This window comes from Galeopterus variegatus, unplaced genomic scaffold, assembly GCF_000696425.1.
Source record: "Galeopterus variegatus unplaced genomic scaffold, G_variegatus-3.0.2 Scaffold647, whole genome shotgun sequence".
NCBI classification, from domain to species: domain Eukaryota; kingdom Metazoa; phylum Chordata; class Mammalia; order Dermoptera; family Cynocephalidae; genus Galeopterus; species Galeopterus variegatus.
In genome coordinates this window covers 180,696-202,987 of record NW_007726758.1, presented here as the reverse complement: position 1 = coordinate 202,987, position 22,292 = coordinate 180,696, and the positions used below count along the sequence as shown (strand labels likewise).

General features: G+C 48.4%; 1 protein-coding gene across 2 annotated transcripts; it reads left to right on the top strand.

Moving 5' to 3' along the window:
* Positions 1-465: 465 nt before the first annotated feature.
* On the top strand, positions 466-22,292 carry XRCC1 (X-ray repair complementing defective repair in Chinese hamster cells 1). Of its 2 annotated transcripts, none has more exons than XM_008570936.1 (17): positions 466-569; positions 982-1,074; positions 9,996-10,106; positions 14,885-15,043; positions 16,014-16,088; positions 16,188-16,290; positions 16,684-16,793; positions 16,867-16,978; positions 17,248-17,506; positions 17,877-17,993; positions 19,116-19,209; positions 19,377-19,509; positions 19,870-19,921; positions 20,005-20,141; positions 21,205-21,295; positions 21,878-21,953; positions 22,067-22,292. In XM_008570936.1, exons 1-17 carry the CDS (start codon positions 519-521, stop codon positions 22,178-22,180), a joined length of 1,887 nt encoding a protein of 628 aa, XP_008569158.1. In that variant the 5' UTR covers positions 466-518; the 3' UTR covers positions 22,181-22,292. The 2 variants fall into 2 exon arrangements, with proteins under 2 accessions (XP_008569158.1, XP_008569157.1); XM_008570935.1 differs by having other exon boundaries at positions 16,185-16,290.

The window sequence follows — 22,292 nt, the reverse complement described above, 5'->3', positions numbered from 1 at the left end:
CGTGCGCGTGTGGCGGGGGGGAGGGGAAGAGTGTAGTCGCAGGAGCCGGTGCAGGGGATCGTGTTGCGGTAGGCTCCAGATTCTATGTGAAAACCCACTTAGATTTGCTGTCCTGTTTTCTAGGCTTCAGTTTAGGCCGTGACTGCGTTGTCCAATGAGAATGGCAAATTTCTTCTAAGCACCAATCCCGAAGGCCGCTCTTGTTGCTAGGCGCCCGAAAGCGGGTGACGTTAGTAACCAGGAGAAGGGGCTAAAGAGTGGTGGGGTCAGAGAGAGGCGGGGCCAGAGGAAAAGTTTGTTGCTAGGTAACTCAGCGCCTGTCTCTGGAGAGGCACGACTGAGCTTGCGCAGTGTCAACGCGAGCGCCGGCGCGCCGTGGTTTGAAAGGCCCGAGCCGCGCGCGCCTGCGCACTTAAGTCCGCCCAGGGAGGCCCCCCCCGCCCCCCCACGCCGCACGTCGCCCCCGAAACCCGGACCATTCTTAATCCTTTAGGCCAGGCGAGGCCCACGACGTTGACATGCCGGAGATCCGCCTCCGCCATGTAGTGTCCTGCAGCAGCCAGGACTCGGTGAGGAACTGGCGTAGGGAGGTTAGAAGACGTAGGGAATTAATCAGGGGGGCTCTATAAGAGCCCTTGGGGTGTAGAAGGGAACTTCGTGCAAATCTAAGGAGGGTTATGGGAGGATTTCCAAGAGGGTAATGTGAATTCTAGGAGACATGTAGAATTAGGGAACTTCTTGGCGTCTATGGAACTTCCGGAGAGAAAAGAACGTTTATGGGAGCTTCCTTGGAGAGCCCATAAGTGAAATTCCAGGAGTAATGTGGGGGAATCTCAAGGCTGGGGCAGGGGGTTGATTAACTGGGGGGACTTAAGTATGGGGGGTCGCAGAGGGCTTGGGAGGACTCAAGTGATTAATGATAGTCGGGGACCTACCTCTCATCTCTGTGCCCTAACTTTCCTTTCTCACTCTTGTCTCCAGACCCACTGTGCAGAAAACCTTCTCAAGGCAGACACTTACCGGAAATGGCGGGCAGCCAAGGCAGGGGAGAAAACCATCTCTGTGGTCCTACAGGTGATTCTACCCACCCCCTATCTCCTTCCTACTAGGAGTCTGGAGGCCCAGGGTCCAGATTCTGCTGTGAGCCAACTGGCAGTGGGTGGAGTCCCTTTCCTTTCTGGGCCTCAGATTTCCCTCACCTGGGAAATTGGCAGCACAATCCCTGTGTCCCTCAGCAGAGGAGAAAGGAGATGTAAGGACTAGACCCAGAGATGACCATAGAAATCAGTGTGTGGCCCTAGGTAGGTTGCTTCTACTTTCTGCTCCTTAGTTTCCTCAGCTGTAATGGAATGAATCATCACTGTGTATTCTGCCTCCTAAAGTCAAGGCTCAAGGCTGGAAGGTATCCAGGGAGATCATCAAAGAAAATCAACTGCATTTTACAAAGGGGGAAATTGAAGTATAGGGAGGGGAAATGAAGTGTCCAGTCTAAGCTCCCATTTCTGGGATACTGGCTGGGTTCTTTCTGAGTGTTTTTTGTACATCCTTTTACTGAATCCACACCACACCCATGTGAATTTGGAGGGAGGCAAACAGGAAAGGGTGGTTTGATCCGAGATGGCTGTAGAGTTCCAAACAGACTGTTTCTGTCAGGGATAAGAAACTGATGGGACCAGCCACCAAAAATTTTTTTAAAAAAGAAACTGATGGGAGAAGAGACCTAAATGTATTTTAAGCATCTGCCCTTCTGTAAGTGATTTCTTGGCTGTTTAACCTGCATGATCTTGATCTTCACAAGAGTAGTATGATATAGGGGTGGTTGTCACCACTAATAAATGACAGTTCTAAGACTTGAGCCCACAAGTGAGTGTTAGTGCTCTTAACCACATTGTCATTAACCACACAGTGTTCACACACTGGCTTTGATTTTGTCCACTTCTTTGGTTCTGAATGTAGAGGTGTTTGGGGCGGGATGTTGCGGGGGGCAATGCTTACATGATTGTGTGTGACACCAAACATATTCTTGGTTTTTCTCTTGCTCAGTGATTCTGAAAGAGTTTTAGGTCACAGAGCCTTTTGAGAATTAGAGAGTAGCCGAGGATTCTCTTCCCAGGAAAAATACACAGACTCCCAAATTTTTCTGACTGATTTTAGTAGTTTAAGCATCTTCTAAATCCCTAACATAATAATAATACTGACAGCTAACATTACTCAATGTTACAAGCTGCCGGTCCCCATTCTACACACCTCACATGGATTAGCTCATTGAATCCTCATATAAATTGCATGACCTGGGATCTGTTATTATCCCAATTTTACACATGAGGAAACTGAGGCCCAGAGAAGTTATGCAATTTGCTTGAGAGTCAGTCTTTTAAACTGTAGGAGATACAGGTTGCTGACTCTTTAGTCTTGGGATCTGGTTTCAAGTCCCCAGATCGCCTTCTTACTCACTCTTTGACCTCAGGTGAATTGTTTCATTTCTCTGAACCTGTTTTCTCATCTGTCCATTGGGAATAATGACATCTAAGCCCAGGGTGGTTGTGAAAATTTGATGACATAATGTCTGCAAAAGTACTCTGTCAACATGGAGGTGTTTGTAAAGGGAGGGACTCGTGTTTTTATTCTTGGGTAATGATTCTGCTAGGTTCTCTTATGATCCGGTGACCCCAGGGAAATCGTATTTGGTTCTATTACCCCAGTTGCAATGGGAGCAGAGAGAATGGAGTAGAAGAGACAGGACATTGGGGGTGAATTAGCCAGAGGGGCAAGGCACCGGATTCTTTAGCCTGGGAGAGGCTGTGGGATTATTGCAGCTGTCACCAAAATGGGAAACCAGAGAGGGAGCAGCTTGGGAGGGTGATGCATTTGGTTGGTATATCCAGGTTTGATATCTTTGGGACATCCAAGGAGTGGCATCCAGGAGGCAGTTAAGGATCAGATGTGGAGCTGGAGACAGAGGTATGGAAGTTGTAAGCACAGGGTCAGGACTTATGACTTTGGAGTAGTTGGATTCATTTGTTCATTCATTCATTCAAGAAGTATGAGGGTACTTCAAAAAGTTCCTGGAAAGATTCATATTATCTTTTTTTTTTTCAGCAGCTGGCTGGTAGGGAGATCTGAGCCCTTGACCTTGGTGTTACCAGCACCATTCTCTCATATTTTAATTCTATTTTTCCACAAACTTTTTGAAGTACTCTCATATTTATTGAGCACCTCCTATAGGCAAAGCACTGTTTTAGGTACTGGGCCTATACGACAGCAGACAACACAAGACAAAAAATATTTAGACCTGTGGAGACTTTGTATTAGTTGAGGAAGATTGACAGACAAATCAATAAGTAAAACATATGTCGCATGATGTGCCGTGGAGGAAATTAAACAATTAAGGAGATTGAGAGTGCCTCAGCTTGGGGGAGACAGTAGCAAGAAGTTTTTATTTAAATGGGGGGTAGGTGACTTTTGAGCAAAGAGAGCTACGCATATACCTGGGAAGAGACAAAGACTCGGAGGCGGGCTTGTGCCTGGCATGTTGGAGGAATAGCAGGGAGGTCAGTGTGTCTGGGGTAGAGTTAGCCAGCGGGAGAGAGGTGGGGAATGAGCCAAGTGTGGGGGAGTGGAAGCCTCCCAAAACACTTAAGGCCTGGAAAGCCATTGTAAGGACTTAAGCTTTTACTCTGGGTGAGATGGGAGCCACCAGAGAGCTCTGAGTACAGAAGGACAGGGTCCAACTTAGGTCTTCAGAGGATCCTTCTGGATCCATGTTGAGAATAAACTACAGGGGCCAACCACAGAAGCAGACAGAGCAGCGTTGCAGCCATTGTTAACTTACTCCACATCAGAGGCCCTTTGGAGAGTCTGATTGCATCTGGCAGTTGCCAATCTGTGGGAGAACTCTGAATTTACTGAATGCTAATTTTGGTTCTTTTGAAGTAACGGATAAGGCAGAAATTTGGGAGCACTAAGACACTAGGCTCATCTGTGGGCATTTCTGCTACTCTGTATTTTTCTTCTCCAAATACTATTATGCAACATCTGGATATTAACACACAGAGTTCAGCTCTCTGCTTGTGAGAGCCCCACACACTTTTTTTGTTTGCAGTGGCCACAAGAGGCTCTGTCACCAACCATCGCCTGCTCCCAGGCAGGGAATTCCACCTTCTTGGCTAACCCCGCTTGGGCTGGAGGGGTTGGCTGGGACGCAGTCTGGATATAACTCCTGTGCATCACTGGAGGTGCGTTCTTTAGAAGAAATGTTCAAGAGCAAAGTGGCTGTTGTTTGTGTTTTTTTGTTTGTTTTGTTTTGTTTGCAGCTGGCCTGTGCAGGAATCTGAACCCTTGATCTTTATGTTATAACACAGTGCTCCAACCAGCTGAGCTAACCCGCCAGCCCTTTGTTTTTTTGGTTTTTTTGACCGGTAAGCAGATCACAACCCTCAGCATGGTGTGGTCTGCACCACGCTCAGCCAGTGAGCACACTGGCCATCCCTATATAGGATCCCCTCTGTGTTCCCAGCACCATACTCTCCCGAGCGAGCCACGGGGCCAGCCCCTCATTTTTGTTTTTCAGTGATCTTCTAATTACTCAGTTTGCCACTGTGGTATTTTTATCTTTTTACTTTTTTTTTTTTAATGTGTAACGTATGTACAGCAAACCGCCTGTGTAAGTGTATAGCTCAGTGAATCCTCATAAACTGCAGCCCTATGCACTCGACACCCACATCAGTGCAGAACCTGCCCAGCCCTCAGAAGCCCCCTCATGTTCCTTCCTGCCGCTGCCCCTCACAAGGGTAACCACCGTCCTGATTTTTAACAGCATAGATTAGCTTTGCCTGGTTTTGAATTTTATATAAATGGAATATGCAGCATATACTCTTTTGTGTTCGGCTTCTCTTGCTCAACATTATGTTTCTTAGTTACATCCATGTTGTTAGATGTTGCTATAGATGGTTCATTTTCATTTCTGTACAGTATTCCATTGTGTGAAGACATTTTTTTTGGTGGCTGGCGGTATGAGGATCCAAACCCTTGACCTTGGTATTACAACATGGCACTCTAACCAACTGAGCAATCGGTCAGCCCTGGAGATAACAGTTGTGGTTTTATTAATTTTTCCTTTCAAATGGGTATTATGTGCATATAGTGCAAAATTCAAAAGGCCCAGAAGGGTCTTAAATCTCCCTTTCCCCTTGCATCCCTCCCTGCTCCCTCCGCTGCTTTTCTGTCCTGAGGCAACCACTGTTAGCAGTTTTTTGGGTGGCCATCCTGGGTCATTCTGTACACATACAAGCATATGTATCTACCCCCTCTACCCCATTTTTAAAAATACACAGTATATACACTGTTTTCCTTCCTTTTTTTTAAATTTCCCCCCAAATAATGGTGTGTCTCGTAGATCCACAGTCACTACATAAAGTTCTATCTTATTCTTTTAAATTATGCATAACATTGCATTTCATGGATGTGGAACAGTTTTTTAAACAAGATGTCTCTCAGGAACTTTGCCCTTCTTTGTCCCATTTGTTTTACTATCATGAATTGTATCTTCCTAAGAAGGGTGCACGTACATAAACCTGGGCCACAGATGACAGTTGTCTTGTGCTTAAGCTCTTATCCTAACATCTGTCGCTTACTGAGCATTCGCTTATATTTTTGAGATAAAATTCACATAACATAAAACTCACCATTCTACTTATTTAAAATATATATTTCAGTGGTTTTTAGTATATTGACAATGCTGTGCAACTGTCACCACTGTAATTCAAAACATTTTCATCACCCCAGAAAGAAAGCCCATAACCATTAAGCAGTCACTGCCTATTCCTCCTCCCCAGGTGCTCATGGCGACCACTGATCTACTTTCTTTCCCTATGGATTTGCTTATTCTGGACATATTATATAAAAGTATACATAGTCTTGTGACTGGCTTCTCTTACTTAGCATAATATTTTTGAGGTTCACCCATGCTGTAGTGTGTATCAGTAACTTCATTTCTCCTTATGGCTGATTAATATTCTATTAATATACCGTACAATGTTTATTCATTCATCAGTTGGGTTCTTTCTATGTACAGTTGTCCTTTGGTATCCACAGGGGATTGGTTCAGTACCCCCTCAGATGTTCAAGTCCCTAATATAAAATGGCATAGATTTGCATATATATAACCTATTATACATCCTTTTTTATTTTTATTTTTTGAGGCTGGCCAGTATGGGGATCCAAACCCTTGACCTTATTGTTATTATTATTATTATTTTTTCCTGTCAGATTTGCCTTGGCTTTATTAAAATTTTATTTATTTATTTATTTTTAATTTTAATTTATCAATATACTATGTAGTTGATTTTCATGTCCCTTAACCAGTTCCTCTTTTCCCCTCCCTCTTCTCCCTCCCCCATCAGCTGACCTTGGTGTTATAACGCTCCGCTCCACTGTAACAACTGAGCCAACTGATCAGCCCAGCTACCATATATTTGAATCATCTCTAGATTATTTATGGTAACTAATACAGTGTAAATACTGTGTAAATAGTTGTTATACTGTAATGTTTTAAAATTTGTATTATTTTTTATTGTATTATTTTTTTCTTTTAAATATTTTTTTATCCATGGTTGGTTGAATCTGCACATGCAGAACTCATGGATGTGGAACGTTTTTATCAGAAATTTTTTTATTTGTCAAGAATACCAGGGAATGCATATGTATGGGTTTAAAACAGAAGTAGTTATATATGCAATAAGAACCATTCATTTAATCCCCATACCAGCCAGCTGCCAATAAAGGAAGAAGAATCATTCATTTAAAATACAAATATCTATATCCTACCAGATATAGGCTCTATGTTTTCTGTTGTGGTAGAGGTAAAGATGTTGAGTTTTTACCTCAGGGACTAGAAGAGAAGGAATGTTGGTGTTGGACAGTGCTTTACAGTCAGGCAGCTGAGTCCAGATTGCTCTGCTAGTTATTAGCTTGTGTGACATTTTAATCTGTTGATTTAACCTGTCTTGCCTTAGTTTCTCCAGTAAAACTGGAGTAGTAACAGACTCTTCTACTTAAAGTGGTTTTGAGGATTCAGTGGTACATGGCCCAGGAAGAGCTTAGTCAAGTATGGTCAAACAGTGGCCCCCAAAAGATGTTCACATCCTAGTCCCCAGAACCTATGAGTATGTTACTTTAATGGCAAATGGACTTTGCAGGTGTGATTGAGTTAAGGATCTTGAGATGGGGAGATTACCCTAGATTATCTGGTGGGTGCATGTAATTGCAAGGGTCTTTATAAGGGAAAGAAGGAGACGAGAACCAGAGTCAGAAAAAGAGCTGTGAAATGGAAGCAAGGTTGGAGCGATGCGATTGCTGGCTTTAAAGATGGAGGAAGGAGCTACAAGCTGAGGGATGCAGGTGACCTCTAGAAGCTGGAAAAGGCAAGGAAGAGATTTTCCCCTAGAGCCTTCAGGAGGAACACAGCCTTGGTGACACCTTGACTTTAGCCCTGTAAAACCCACTTTCAGACTTCCGACTTCCAGATATGTAAGATAATAAATTTATGTTGTGTAGCCACTGGTTTGTTACAGTAGCAGTAGGAAACTAATACACTGAGCACCTGGCACACAGGGCAAATCTGAAAATGTTAGCCATGACGATCCCTTTGCGACGTACGGATACTGAGGCAAGGAACAGAGAAGTGACTCAACAAAGCCACTCAGTAAGGGAAGGCAGAGCCAGAGTTAGTCCTCAGGCAGCATTCGTTCCTTCAGCAAACAGTTGTGGGGGCTTCCCGTCCATCTGTCCATCCATCAGGAATGTACTGAAGGCCTGCTGTGGTACCAGAATTAGCAGCTGACATTTACAGAGCGCTTGCTTTGTGCGGGGCACTGTTGCAGGGACTTTGTATTACTTATCTGAATCTTCACAACAGCTTTACAAGGTAGAAGTTGTTACCATCCCCATTTTACAGGTTAGAAAACCAAAGCACAAGGGGTGAAATGAAGCCATTTGCTCTAGGATCACAGCAGTAAACAAGCAGAGCTGGGAAGGAGCAGGCACTGTTCTTGGCATTGGGGACACAGCCAGGAACAACTCAGGCACAGATAGATGTGTCTCCCCCCACAGTCTAGGCGGGGAGACAGATGCTAGATAAATACAAACAAAAAAAGGTAACTATATAATACCAAGCAGTGGTAATGAACAAAAATAAAGCCGGGGTAGGGGATAGAGAGTGGCACCTGGGAGGAGGTGAGGGGGCTACTCTGTCTGGGCTGAAGAGGTGACATCTGAGCAGAGACTGAATGATGGAAGGCTCCAGCCATGGGAAGGTTTGTGGGAAGAGTGGTTCAGGCCAGAGGAATGACAGGAGCAAAGTCCCTGAGGTGGGAAGGGGCCAGCTTGTTCTTGGGGCAGAAGGGAGACTGGCGTGGAGAGCGACCAAGTATGGCAGGAAGCTAAGAAGTCAGACTGGGACTTCTGGTTTACCTGGACGGCACCACGTGCCATCCCAAGGCCAGCACTGGGAGCAGCAGCGGGGGCAGGGGGAGTCAGCAGGGAGCCAGCTGGCTTCAGCCTATGGGAAGGCCGCTCCCTCGGCACTGCCTCTTTCTCCAGCAGATCAGTGGTGAGGTAGAGGAGCACTCGTGCACTCTGTGTGTCTGGCTCTGCCTCTTGCCAGCTGTGAAGTTACATAACTGCTTCCTGCTTGCATTTGCTCATGTGTAAAGTGGAGATAATTATAGCAGCTGCCTCGCAGAGCTGTTATGAAGAGAGTAGATGCAGATATTGCTGTCACGAGTCTGACACATCGTGAGCACTCAGATGGCTGCAATTGTTGTTGTAGTTGTTATTAATCTGTGTCATCTCAGCTCCCCTCAGAAGGAGGGTTATTGTGACCACCCTCCCTTTCACACGTGAGGAAACTGCTGCTCAGAGATGTTGGTTACCTCACCCTGGGTTGCACAACTTGGAAATGGCAGGATTGGATTTAAACCCCGGCCTGCCTCACCCCAAGTTCATTGCTCCCATGTAGGAATGTTTCTGTCTGTGGCATTGTGCAGGTGATGTCTTGGTGACCTCCTAACTGGGAAGCGATAGAGCAGAGTGGAGCTCTATAATGCTCCATAGTCCCAGGGTGGGGAGAGCAGTGGAGGATGGTGGACTAGGGACCCTTCAGGGTTGTAATAACTCATCATTCTAGAGTTCTAATAAAAGAGCCCCAAGCTAGAAGGCAGGAGACTTGCCTCATCTGTACCTAACTGCCTCCCATGTCTGCACAGCTTTCTGTACCTTCACCTGTCATGGCAGGTGAATGGCAGACCCTTTGGGTAAAGCCCTCCTACATACAGCTCTTAACTTCTTTCAACAAATAATTATCAATCATCGCCTAATAATGCTTCCTGACTGACAGTGGTTAAGCTCCTGCTATATGCCATGCCCTGTGGTCATGTTATTTGTGTGCATGATCCTAGATACAATGATCACCCACATTTTACAGATGAGGAAACTGAGGCATCAAGAGGTAAGCTGGCAAGGCCATACACCTAGGGTGCAGTAGAACTGGGATTCAAACCCAGGAATCAGTGGTGAGCAAAATGGGACAAAGCTCCTGCTCTTAGGAAGCTTCCATAGAGTCCTGTACAATTGTGGGTGAGGGTGACTTGGGCCATTTGTCTGCATGATGATTTGAATAGTTATAACTCTGTTAAGTTATAACAAGGAGAGCTCCGTGGCGACATGTTATAAACCGATCTGGTGGAGTCTGAAGAGGTCAGGTAAGGAAGTGTGTGTGGGGATGTATCATTCATTCAGTTAATATTTCGTGAGCTCCTGATCCATGCCATGCCCTGTGCCACATGCAGGGGACACAGTGGTACCATTCAGCCCTGGCCCCACTGTCACAGAGTTGACATTCCAGGGAACATGGCAGCCCAGATGGGGGTCATCCTGAGCTCCCACAGCAAGCCCAGGGCAGAGCAGGCACTGACAGTGGCCTTTCTTTCTGCCTACAGTTGGAGAAGGAGGAGCAGATACACGGCGTGGACATTGGGAACGATGGCTCAGCCTTCGTGGAGGTGCTGGTGGGCAGCTCGGCTGGAGGGACTGGTGAGCAAGACTACGAGGTAAGCAGAGCCAAGAGATGGGCCCCGTGCTGACCTCTGCCCCATGTTTCCCTGTCACTGTTTCCCCCAGGGCCTCCAGTGAGTCACACCTGACCTCTGCCCTCTGGAGGATTGCCCAGTGTGCAGAGGAGACAAAGAGCAGATGCAGGGTGATATACTTTTCACAACAGGGAAGAGACTGAGTTTCTCTTGTGGCTTAAAACAACACAGATTTATTGTCTTACAGTTCTGGAGGTCAGAAGTCTAAAATCACTCTCAGTGGACTCAAATCAAGATGTCAGCAGGATTGCTTCCTTCTGGAGGTCCTAGGGGAGAATTCTTTTCCTTGTCTATTCCAGCTTCTAGAGGCCACCTGCATTTCTTGGCTTGTCTCCCCTTCCATCATCAAAGCCAGCACCCCTGTTACTCTAATATCTGATTCCATTGCCACTTCTCTGACTCTGACTCTCTTGCCTCCTTCTTTCTCATAAAGACACTTGTAATGACAATGGGCCCACCTTGATAATTCAGGATAATCTCCCCTATCTCAAGATCTTCAACTTCATCATATCTATAAAGTCCCTTTTGCCACATTTATGGGTCCAGAGATTAGGATGTGGACATCTTTTAAAAATTTTTTTCTATTTTTATTTATTTTTCTTTTTTCATTTTTTTTTTTTCCCTTGTTTTGTCTTTTTTCGTGTCCGGCAACAGATCGCAACCCTCAGTGTCGCGCCCGTACTGGACCGGGACCGGCAACGGGATCGCAACCCTCGGTGTTGCGCCCGCACCTCGCTCAGCCAGTGAGCGGGAACCGGTCTGTATGTGGGATCCGAACCCTCGGGCGGGAGCGCCGCCGCACTCCCAAGCAGCACACTGCAGCAGTGCGCCACCGGGCCGGCCCCGAAGTATTGTATTTCTGACTTTTACTTTTTTTTTTTTTTCAAAAGATGACCGGTAAGGGGATCTTAACCCTTGACTTGGTGTTGTCAGCACCACGCTCTCCCAAGTAAGCCACGGGCCATCCCCTGGCTTTTACACTTAGATCTCTGTTCCATCTCAAATGAATTTTTGTGTATTGTGTGAAGCAGGGGACAAGGTTCATTTTTTTTCTGTATTTTTTTTTTATATGTTTGTTGAAAATACCTTTTTTAAAAGAGACTTCCAGGCCAGCCCATGGCTCACTTGGGAGAGTGCGGTGCTGATAACCCCAAGGCCACGGGTTCAGATCCCTATATAGGGATGGCCGGTTAGCTCACTTGGGAGAGCGTGGTGCTGACAACACCAAGTCAAGGGTTAAGATCCCCTTACCAGTCATCTTTTTTAAAGAAAAAAGAGACTTCCCTTTTTGTACTGCATTGTTTTGGCTCTTTTGTTGAAAATTAATAGACCGTATATGTGTGAGTTTATTCCTGTACTCTCTTCTGTTCCATTGATGTGTGTGTTTGTCTTTATGCCATTACCACACTGTCTTAATAGTAAAAGTAAATATTGAAATCAGGTTGTGTTATATTTCCAACATTAGTCTTCTTTAGGATTCTCTTGACTATTCTTAATCCTTTGTGTTTATTTCCATATAAATTATAAAACTAACTTTTCAATGACTATTTATTTCAGACCTACAGAAAAGTTGCAAGAGTAGTACAAAGAATTTCCATATATTCTTCATTCAGATTCCCCAAAGTGGACACATATGTACATATTTTTTTCTGAACTGAGAATAAATATTGTATACATGTTTCCCCTTTATCTCTGCATACTCCTGTGAGTATTTTCGAGGCTCACCAGTTAACTCTGTTGGTTAGAGTACAGCCTTATACCACCAAGGTCATGGGTTCAGATCCCCATATTGGCCAGCCACCAAAAAAAACCAAAAACTTATCCAGTGAGTATTTTCTAAAAACAAACATTTGGGGCTGGCCGGTTAGATCAGTTGGTTACCACGTGGTGCTGATAACACCAAGATGCACGGTTTGATCCCAGTACCTGGCAGCTGCCCCCCAAATAAATAAATAAATAAATAAATAATAAAAACAAACATTTTCTTACTTGACCTTAGCATAATTATCAAACTTAGGAAATTACCATTAATATAATATTATATCATCTGACCTCAGACCTTATTCAGATTTCCTTCATTGTACCAATAGTGTTCTTTATAGCAAAAGAAAATTCAGAATCATGCATTGCACTGATTTGTCACATCTCCTCAGTTTTGTTTCATTGGGAACAGTTCCTGTGACTTTCTTTGTGTTTTGTGCCATTGATGTTTTTGAAGAGCAGAGGTCAGTGGGACAAATATCCCTCATTGTACAAAATATCTGATGTTTTCCTGTGATTAAATATAGGTTACATGCTTTTGGCTAGAATATCAGAGAAGTGATGTTGTGTTCTCTGTGCAATATACAATTGACTTTTGTATATTGACTTTGTATCTTGTGACCTTGATAAATTCACTCACTAATTCGCTTTGTTTTTTGCTTGCTGATTCTTGTTTGTGTGGATCCCTTGGGATCTTCTGTATAGACAATCATGTCATCTGTGAGTACAGACAATTTTCTTCCTTTCCAATCCTTGTTTTCTTTTTTCTTCTTCTCACCTTGTCACACTGACCAGTACCTCTAGTACACTGTCGAATAAAAGTGGTAAAAGCAGAGATCCTCACCTTGTTCCTGATCTTAGGAGGAAAGTGTTGAGACTTTGACCATTAAGTATGATGATGGCTGTAGGCTGTTCATGTTTTATAGATGACCTTTGTCAGCTTGAGGAAGTTTTTTGTTGTTGGTGGTGTTTTTGGTAGCTGGCCAGGACAGGGTTCCTTGACCTTAACACCATGGAATGGTGTTACCAGCACCATGCTCTAACCAAGTAAGCTACGCAGCCACCCCGAGGAAGTTCTTTTGTATTCCTAGTTTGTTGAGAACTTTTTTTCATGACTGTGTGTTAAATTTTATCAAGTGCTTTTTCTGCTCCACAGGGCACATTTTAACAAATGAGGTTTCCTATAACATATATATATATATATTTTTTTTTTTTCAATAGATGACCGGTAAGAGGAACTTAACCCTTGACTTGGTGTTGTCAGCACCACGCTCTCCCAAGTGAGCCACGGGCTGGCCCTTATAACAAATATTTTTATTCTCAGGGTTAGATAGGTCAACAGTCTCTGGGATATCCAAAAAAAACTTCTCTGCTTCTCTTGGCAAACAGATTTAGATCAGAATTCTACTTTATAATGATAAAAACAGAATAAGCACATTTTTAGCTAAAATTTTATCGTATCTGACATGTGGATTTGTATTCTCCTTTGCTTGTCTATCTGGCAAGATGGAATGGCTAGGACAGGGTTTTCTCTTTTCAAGGTCTGAAAACACCTAGGCCAAAAGTCTCTCATTCTTTCACAGGCACACTTCCTCCCTAATTACCTACCGAGGGTGTTGCCTTTTGGGGGATCTGAGCTCTATGCCCTGTGGTGATGGTCTTTGAGATGCTGCTCTTCCTTGCTTGGAGCCCAGGCTTCGTTTCCTGTTCTCCTTCACCACCTCATGGGGCCTTTAAAATCAAATTCTGTGGCACCCGGGATCAGCACCAGGACAGACTACCAACATCAGTGCTGTCTCCTCTGTCAGGGTCCTGCCAGGAGAGTGAAACCACACCAGTTATTTTAACAGAGGGAAAAAAAAGTTTTTTTGACCAGTGATTGGTGTGGGAATCCAAACCTGTGACCTTGGTATTAGAACACCGTGCTCTAACCCACTGAGATAACAGGACTACTAACAGAGAAAATTTAATATAAAGAATTAGTAACTGAGTAACTAGATGCTATTGGAAGACTAAGGTATGTTGAAGAAGCAATGGCAGGGAGCAGCTACCACCCTGAGGGTTGGGGGAACAAAAGAAAGAGGTTGGCCAGCCACCCCACCCCAAAAAAGAGGTTGGAATTATTGAAACACATGTTTAGAAGCTTGGAGGTGGGGCCCCCATGGAGCTCAGGCACTCAGACCCTGAGGAGGGGTTGCTCCCCTGTCAGCTGCTGCTGATGTCCAGGAGAGGGGCTGGATGTGGCTGGTTCTGCAGGTGTTGGGAGGCTGCAAACTGAATTCATCTGCTGCCATGGGAAGGAGCTACTGTAGAAGCAGAAGCGTACCTGGGATGATTTTCACAGGCTCTGCAAATGAACGAGGAGCAATTCCCTCTCCTTCCTGCAGCCTGGCAGCCTTCTTGTCTCTCCAGTTTCCCCTGTAGGCAGAGACTAATAAGGAACAGCTGGTGAAGCAGAAACGTGGTTTGCCAAGTCCCAGCCAATGTCATAGAGCTGAGCAGAGAGGGTGGGTTTGAGCTGAGAGACAAACACTTAATTGGTGCAGCTCCGCTGCCTGTTTGGATTCTGCTCTCTCATTTCTGCCCTCCACTAATTCCCCTTTGTCTCTTTGCCAACTTAGTCGTGTGTTTCCAAAAGGTGTTTGAATATTGTGCCAGGCACTGAGTATCCTCTGCTGGGAGAGTTTCTTAGGACATGTAACCTGCCATATTGCCAGATATGGAAGACTCCATAGAAGAATTTAGAGAAAGAGCATTCCTATCTGGAGGTTAAAAGGATCTCTCTGGGGCCTGTGTCAGAGCAGGAGTGACTAAAGGCTCAGAAACAAAGGTAGGGTCTAGAGATGTCAAGTCTTGAGCTGGATTCTAGTGACTCCTTGTCCCCGACTTGGACCCCCTGTCCTCTTCCCCAGCCCCAAGGAGGTGTCATCCAAACCAGCCAGCCCTGGTTCTCATTCAGTTTGCCTTCTCCCACCCAGGTCCTTCTGGTCACCTCATCTTTCATGTCCCCTTCTGAGAGCCGCAGTGGCTCAAACCCCAACCGTGTTCGCATTTTTGGGCCTGACAAGTTGGTCCGGGCAGCAGCTGAGAAGCACTGGGACCGTGTCAAAATTGTTTGCAGCCAGCCGTACAGCAAGGTACCTAGGGTGGGAGCTGGGGGTGTAGAGTCCTTGGTCCTGGGCAAGGAGGGAAATTAGGGGCCAATACTGAATCCCAGAGGGCTGGGAGGACTGGATCTGTACAGCTGGTGTCTCCATGGGGTTATGGGAAGGCTAGGTCCTTGCATTCCCTGTAAAGGGTAGGAGATCCTCTCCACAATGGGAAGCTTAGTTTTCTGGAGGGAGTCTAGGAAGGGCGAAGTGTAGCATCTCAGAGGGGAACTAGAGGAGGGAGTAGCTGACTTGTCAGAGAGGTAGTCTAGTAGAGTGGGCCTAGGAGTTAACTCATGAGATCTGGAGGCTGACCACTGGGTTCAAAGCCTGGCTATATCGCTTTGTAGCTGTGTGATCTTGGGCAAGTGACTTACCCTCTCTAGGCCTCCATATCCTGATCTTTATAGGATTGCTGTAGGTTAAGGGATGCTAAGCTGTGGTAGCAGTGGGATCCGTGAATGTAATGGCGCCACACAATAGAGGTGTACCTTTTGCCTGTGTAACTGTCCTGGGGGGTGTTTAGCCAGTCAACTGGCTTCTCTTCACAAGGTCACCCAGGGACTCAGGCTCCTCCCATCTTCTGGTTCTGCATCCAGCCAGCAGAGGGGAAAGAGCCTGGAGCATTTCTGTGTTCCAGAAGTGGCACAGAGCACTGTCTCCCCTCCATAGGAAGGGATTTGGGCCTGTGGGAGTGGATTTGCTGGAGACCCAGTGGACTTTGCAGTTGCAATGAGGGCTAAAGGAGCTAATGCCCTTAGAGCCGAGCCTGATCCAGAGTTAGAGCTCAATAATGGCTTAATATTATTATTATCATTATTGTCATTGGGGTACCTCCTTAGGCATGTGTGTCCGTAAGAGGGAAAGAGCCAGAAAGGGGTTTCTCTAAGTGGAAGAGTCTTGGGGCCAGGACTCTGTCCTCGGTCTGATTCCCGGACGCCTACTCCTCCTTTCCCAGGACTCCGCCTATGGCCTGAGTTTTGTGCGGTTTCACAGCCCCCCAGACAAAGATGAGGCAGAGGCCCCCTCCCAGGTAAGCTCTACTCGCCACCCCCCAGAGCCTTCTCCCTACCTCTTCACCCCCACCTGCCAGCAGCCCACCAGCTGCACTGACCTTGCGGGACCTTAGAAGGTGACCAAGCTTGGCCAGTTCCGTGTGAAGGAGGAGGATGAGAGTGCCAACTCCCTGAGACCAGGGGCTCTCTTCTTCAGCCGGATCAACAAGACATCCCCAGGTGAGTGTGGAAAACCTGGGTCCTGAGTGAGTAGAGAGTTGAGACCTGTACTTTTGAGTCTTAGAAAAAGGGGCTGGGGAGGGCCAGCCCATGGCTCATTCGGGAGAGTGTGGTGCTGACCAACACCAAGCCAAGGGTTAAGGTCCCCTTACCGGTCATCTTTAAAAAAAAAAAAAAAAGAAAAGAAAAAGGGGCTGGGGGCCTAGACTCTGGGGTCTGAGGAAGGAGGGGCTGGGGGCCTGGACTCCTGGGTCTGAGGGAAGAGGAAATGGGGGGCCAGGACTCCTGGATCACTGCAGGGTTTGGAGAACAACACTCTGTGTTCCATAGATAGGAGCTGAAAGGTGTCAGGGTCCAGCCTTCTCATGTTGGATTCACTTTCTCCCTTTGTAGCCACAGCCAGTGACCCGGCAGGACTCAGCTATGCAGCTGCTACACTCCAGGCCTCTAGTGCCACCTCTTCAGCCTCTCCAGTCTCCAGGGCTGTAGGGAGTACCTCCAAGGTGAGATAATCAGACCTTGGTGGGGTAGAGGAGGAGGGAAACTGAAGGCCTCAACCCGTCTGCACTCCCTCAGCCTCAGGAGTCTCCCAAAGGGAAGAGGAGGTTGGATTTGAACCAGGAAGGAAGGAAGACCCCCAGCAAACCATCAGCCCAGCTCTCGCCACCTGCCCTCAAGAGACCCAAATGTGAGCAAACTAGACCCCTTGTTCTTACAGGCACCAGTGCTCCTGTGTCCTAGGGGAGGAGGAGCTAGGGGCCTGGACTCCTGAGTCTGCAGGAAGAGTGAATGGGGATCTCTGTACTGCTGAGTCTGAGGGAGGAGGAGCTAGGGGCCTGGACTTCCTGAGTCTGCAGGAGGAGGGGCTGGGGGCCTGGATTCTTGGTTTGAGGGAAGAGGGGCTGGAGATTTAGCCCTAGTAGTGCTAACCGAATCTCTACTTTTTGGTTTCCCCAGTGCCAGCTCCCACCCAATCATCAGCCACAGCCCCAGTCCCTGCCCCAACACAGAAGGCAGTGCCAGGGAAGCCCCAGGGAGAAGGCACCAAGCCCAGGGCAGCCCGAGCTGGCCCACAGGAGCTGAGCAAGATCCTTCAGGGTGTGGTGGTGGTGCTGAGTGGCTTTCAGAACCCGTTCCGCTCAGAGCTCCGGGACAAGGCCCTTGAGCTGGGGGCCAAGTACCGGCCAGACTGGACCCCAGACAGCACCCACCTCATGTAGGCCTGTGCCCTCCTCTTCCCCATGCCTCCCACTGTTTCTCCTCCATCTCCCTCTGAATCCTCCATTTTGCTTTCTCTCTTTGTCCACTGTGTTGGTGTCTCTCTCCCTCCCTCCCTCGTCCTGTCCCTCTCCCTCTCTCCCTCTTTCTCTGCCTCTCTGCCTGTCCCCTTAGTTCTCTGTAGCCTCTGGATCTTTTTCTCTGATTTCTAGATCTCTCCGTCAGTCTCCTGTCTTTTTCAGTTTCTCCCATATCTATCTCACTCTCTTACTCATCTCCCTTTCTCCTCTCTGTTGCCCCGTCTTTCTCTTTCCCCTTTGCCCCTCAGATCATCCCTAACTGACAACCCTCAATTCTGACCCCACCAGCTGTGCCTTTGCCAACACCCCCAAGTACAGCCAAGTCCTAGGCCTCGGAGGCCGCATTGTACGTAAAGAGTGGGTGCTGGACTGTCATCGCATGCGCCGGCGGCTGCCCTCCCAGAGGTGAGCCCTCACCGTTCACACACGTGTGGCACACATGGGTACACAGACACACCAACCTTGCCCCTTATCCCTGTGCTGGGGAATGCCATGAATCTGCAGAGAAATCAGACTGGAGCCTGCTGGCAGAGAACACAGGTGGTCCCAGTGCAGAGTCAGCAGAGTTCTGAGAGGAGGCAGGCAAGGCCTGGGGGACTCCAGGTGAGGGAAGGAGGACTTGCGTGGGAGAGTCATAGGGGGCTCTGTGCAGTCTGCTTAGTGGGGAAGGAGAAGGACATTGCAGCCTGGAGGAACAGCATGTGCAAAGGCTCAGTGGCGGGAGAATGGAGCAATGAGGCCCATTTCCATGCATTCATTCAAAGCAAGTCCCTGAAGCCTCTGCTTGGTGCCAGGCAGGACTGTGCAATGTCTGGGATCCAGATGTCCTGCTGTGACCTTAAAGCCTCTCACTTTGATGAGGGGGTCAGACTTGTTATAATTCAGTATGGTGGGAGGCCCAAAGAGAGATCTGAAGTGAGCGAGGGATCTTCAAGGACAGTAAGAAGTTTGCCAGGCTGAACAGAGGCAGAGAGCATGCTGGGAAGAAGAGGCAAGGTTGGGTCAGTCTGGTGTCTGCCTGAGGGAGTTGCAAGTGGGGCTGACCTTACAGGAAGTGGCAGGAAAATGAGGCTGGGGACAGCAGAATGCATGGAAGGCTTTTGAGGTGGGCGAGGGGAGGGTCAGATCTGAGGCCTTTGTGTTGGAGACGTGAGCTGCACTTTGTGGCCCGAGTGTGTTCAGAGGTGGGGCTGCACCTGGCGTACGTGAGAGGCAATCTGCATTCTCCTCATGAGAAACTGACTTTGATTCTTAAAGGGGAAAGTTGTTTATGATTTTTCTTTTCTCTCTGAAATGGGGCATTACTTCCCCAAGACGGAGGGAAGAGGGTGTGCTCAGCTCTCCAGTGTGCGTGCCTGGGCTGACTGGGATTCACTAGGGCCTTCCTTAGCTGGGAGGGAGGTAGACTGGGAGAGAGAGCACCCTGAGTATTTAGTAAATGCCAGTGGCTGTTGCTTCCTGAATACCCTCCCCACCTCCCTCAGAGGACTTGATATGTGTTTGTCTGAGGCCCAATGCCTCCCCCAGGTACCTCATGGCAGGGCCAGGCTCAAGCAGCGAGGATGAGGGGGGCTCTCACAGCGGCAGCAGCGGGGATGAAGCCTCCAAGCTTCCCCGAAAGGTCTGACACCCCCTACCGGGTGGGAGAGGGTGTAGTGGGAGGATGACATGGGTCTGCTGTGGTACCCCGAACTGTCCACTCCTGCTTTCTGCAGGCAACCCCCATCCCTGCCTCACTCACACCCACACTGCTTATGCCCTCCTCACTGAACGGCTCTCCCTCCTCAGCACCCCCAGACCAAAACCAAGCCCCCTCAGGCAGCTGGACCCAGCCCACCCCAGAGGCCCCCAACTCCACAAGAGACCAAAGCAGCCTCACCAGGGCCCCAGGAAGATACTGACACTGAGGGGGAGCAGTCAGGTCAGAGTCTGAGGGAGGAGGAGCTGGGGGCCTGGACTCCCAGGTCTGAGGGAGGAGGGAGCTGGGGGCCTGGCCTCTTGGGTCTGAGAGAAGAGAAGGGTGGAGACTCATGCTTCCATATCTAAAGGGGAAGAGGCTCAAAGCCTGGACTTCTGGGTCTGATGGAGGCGGTGGCTGGTTCCTGGACAAATGGAGTGAAAGGAGAGGGGTGTGGGGGTTTGAATAACTGGATCTGGAGGGCAGCTGAGGTTGGGGGTTGGGGTGCCTGGGTCTGTGCTTGATGCCATACTGGGAGGGAGGGTTACCAGTCTTCCCAGAAGACAAAGCAGTGCCTTGCATTGGCTGAGCTTCTACTCGCAGGACAGAACAACAGGGCGGAAGATTCTGGGGACACTGAGGATGAGCTGAGGAGGTAAGGTTGTGGTAGGGGTGGGCCCAGCCTGGGTGTGGGGATCTGCTGTGCATGCTCACCCCTCCCCCCTGTGGCTCCCCCAGAGTGGCAGTGCAGAGAGAACAAAGGCAGTCCCCTGGCCAGGGGGAGAATGGTGAGGACCCGTACGCAGGCTCCACAGATGAGAACACAGACGAGGATCAGCCCGTTTCTCCCAGCCTGCCAGTTCCTGAGCTGCCAGGTCTGAAGTCCCTCCGTCCTTCTTGAAGTGGGGTTTTGCCCCTGTCTGTTCTCAGCTGTGACTTGCCCCAGTTGGCCCGTATGGCTGCAGCCCCCATGACTGTCTCCCTTCTACCCCCACCCGCCTCTGTGCTCTCCTAGGCTTTTCTTCTTCAGCGTCCTCTCTGTGATTTCCCTCTGTCCTCTCCCAATTTCTTGCTCAGAGCATGCCCCTTACAGCCAGGTGTGACCTCCTTTGGCATTCCACTGCAGGTGTGAGAGGCACCACCCTCATGCCAGTGTGGCACCCCCCTTGGTTCCGTTCTGTCGGTCTAGGGTGAAGCTGTGCACACCACATGACATAGGCACTGCTGTTCATCAGGACCATGGTGGTGGGAACACAGGTGTTCGCTTTAACATCATTCATTACTTGGACACAGATGCTGTATGCACAGGTGGTGTGTGTGTTTGCATTCCAATATAAAAGAATGAGAAAGAAAGGGAATGGCAGAACTCTACATGGGGTTGTGGGGTGGGGGTCATGGTAGTGAGAGCCTCTTCAGGTCAAGTCAGGGTCTGAGTGGAGGTAAGGTTTGGAGGCCGCTGGAACAGCTGTTCCCACCTGTTTCTTGTGGGTGATGGGCAGGAAAGTACTTTGATTCTCCTAAGCCCCAAAGATGTTATCAGCAAATTGATGGCCTGGAAAGTCATGTTAAAATGGAAAGAAGAAAGAGCCACGCTGAGGTCAGAGCAAGAAAAGGCACGGGTTGAAAAGGAGTGAGACAGCAAAGGGGAAGTTTCCAACCCAGGCCAAGCTAATTCAGTGGCTCTAGCCCATCTGTAGGAAACACATTGCAATAATAGTAATTGTTGTCTACTCTTAAACTAACCTCTCCAGAAGGCTCGGATGGGCCGCTGGCTGGGAACCACTGCTTGCCACTGATTCCCTCACCCAGGTGTGAACACCACTGTCCTCAGCTGCTGTGCCAGCCTCCCTGTTTTGGCTCCATGTATTCTTTCACTCCTGGCTCGTGCTTTGGAACTCTGGGGCCTCACGCTTGCCTCTTCCACCATCTCTCCTGCAGACTTCTTCCAGGGCAAACACTTCTTCCTGTATGGGGAATTCCCTGGGGACGAGCGGCGGAAGCTCATCCGATATGTCACAGCCTTCAACGGGTCAGTCTTCAGGGGGTGGGGGTGAGGAAGGGGTGATGGGGCCCGGAGAGGGCTTAGGGACATGGCAGGGGAGGGGAGGGTTGTGGGAAGTAAGGCAGTCAGGAGGATGGGGGAGGGGCACATCCAGCAGCGTGGGCACAGGCCATGGAGTCTGAGTGCCAGCCCTGCCCATGGTGCTGGGCTGTCTTGGTTGCATTGCTTCTCCTCTTTCCTATTCTCTAAAGTGAGGATCCCCACCTCCCTTCTGAAAATACCATCATGAAGATTAGCCACTGTTGTCGTGGTTGCTACAAGACTGGTACATGGAGGGCCGGCCCGTGGCTCACTCGGTAGAGTGCGGTGATGATAACACCAAGGCCATGGGTTCGGATCCTATATAGGGATGGCCGGTTCGCTCACTGGCTGAGCGTGGTGCTGACAAGACTGGTACATGGGAGGATGGAGACTCCACAGGAGTCTAGAGGAGGCATAGGTGGGGATAGAGAGAGGGCAGCCTTTGAAAATGATTGGGGAGTAAGATGTTAAGAGAGCGTATGTTGATGGCCTGACATGCCCTCTGCCTGTTTTCTTCTCTCCTGCCAGGGAGCTTGAGGACTATATGAGCGACCGGGTCCAGTTTGTGATCACAGCACAGGAATGGGACCCCAGCTTTGAGGAGGTGAGTCTTGGAGGAGCAGAGAAAGGGAGACCCTGACTTACCTTTGCATCACCTCTATCCCCATCCCCTGCTTAATTACACGTTCCCATGTGGACCTCTACCCCACCCTGCAGGCCCTGATGGACAACCCCTCCCTGGTGTTTGTGCGTCCCCGATGGATCTACAGTTGCAACGAGAAGCAGAAATTACTTCCTCACCAGCTCTATGGGGTGGTGCCGCAGGCCTGAAACATGCTTGTGTGCATGTGCGTGTACACCCACACACACACACACACACACACACACACACACGAATTTAATAAAGATGACTTGGTTTGGAGCAGCTGCCCCTCCTCTCTCA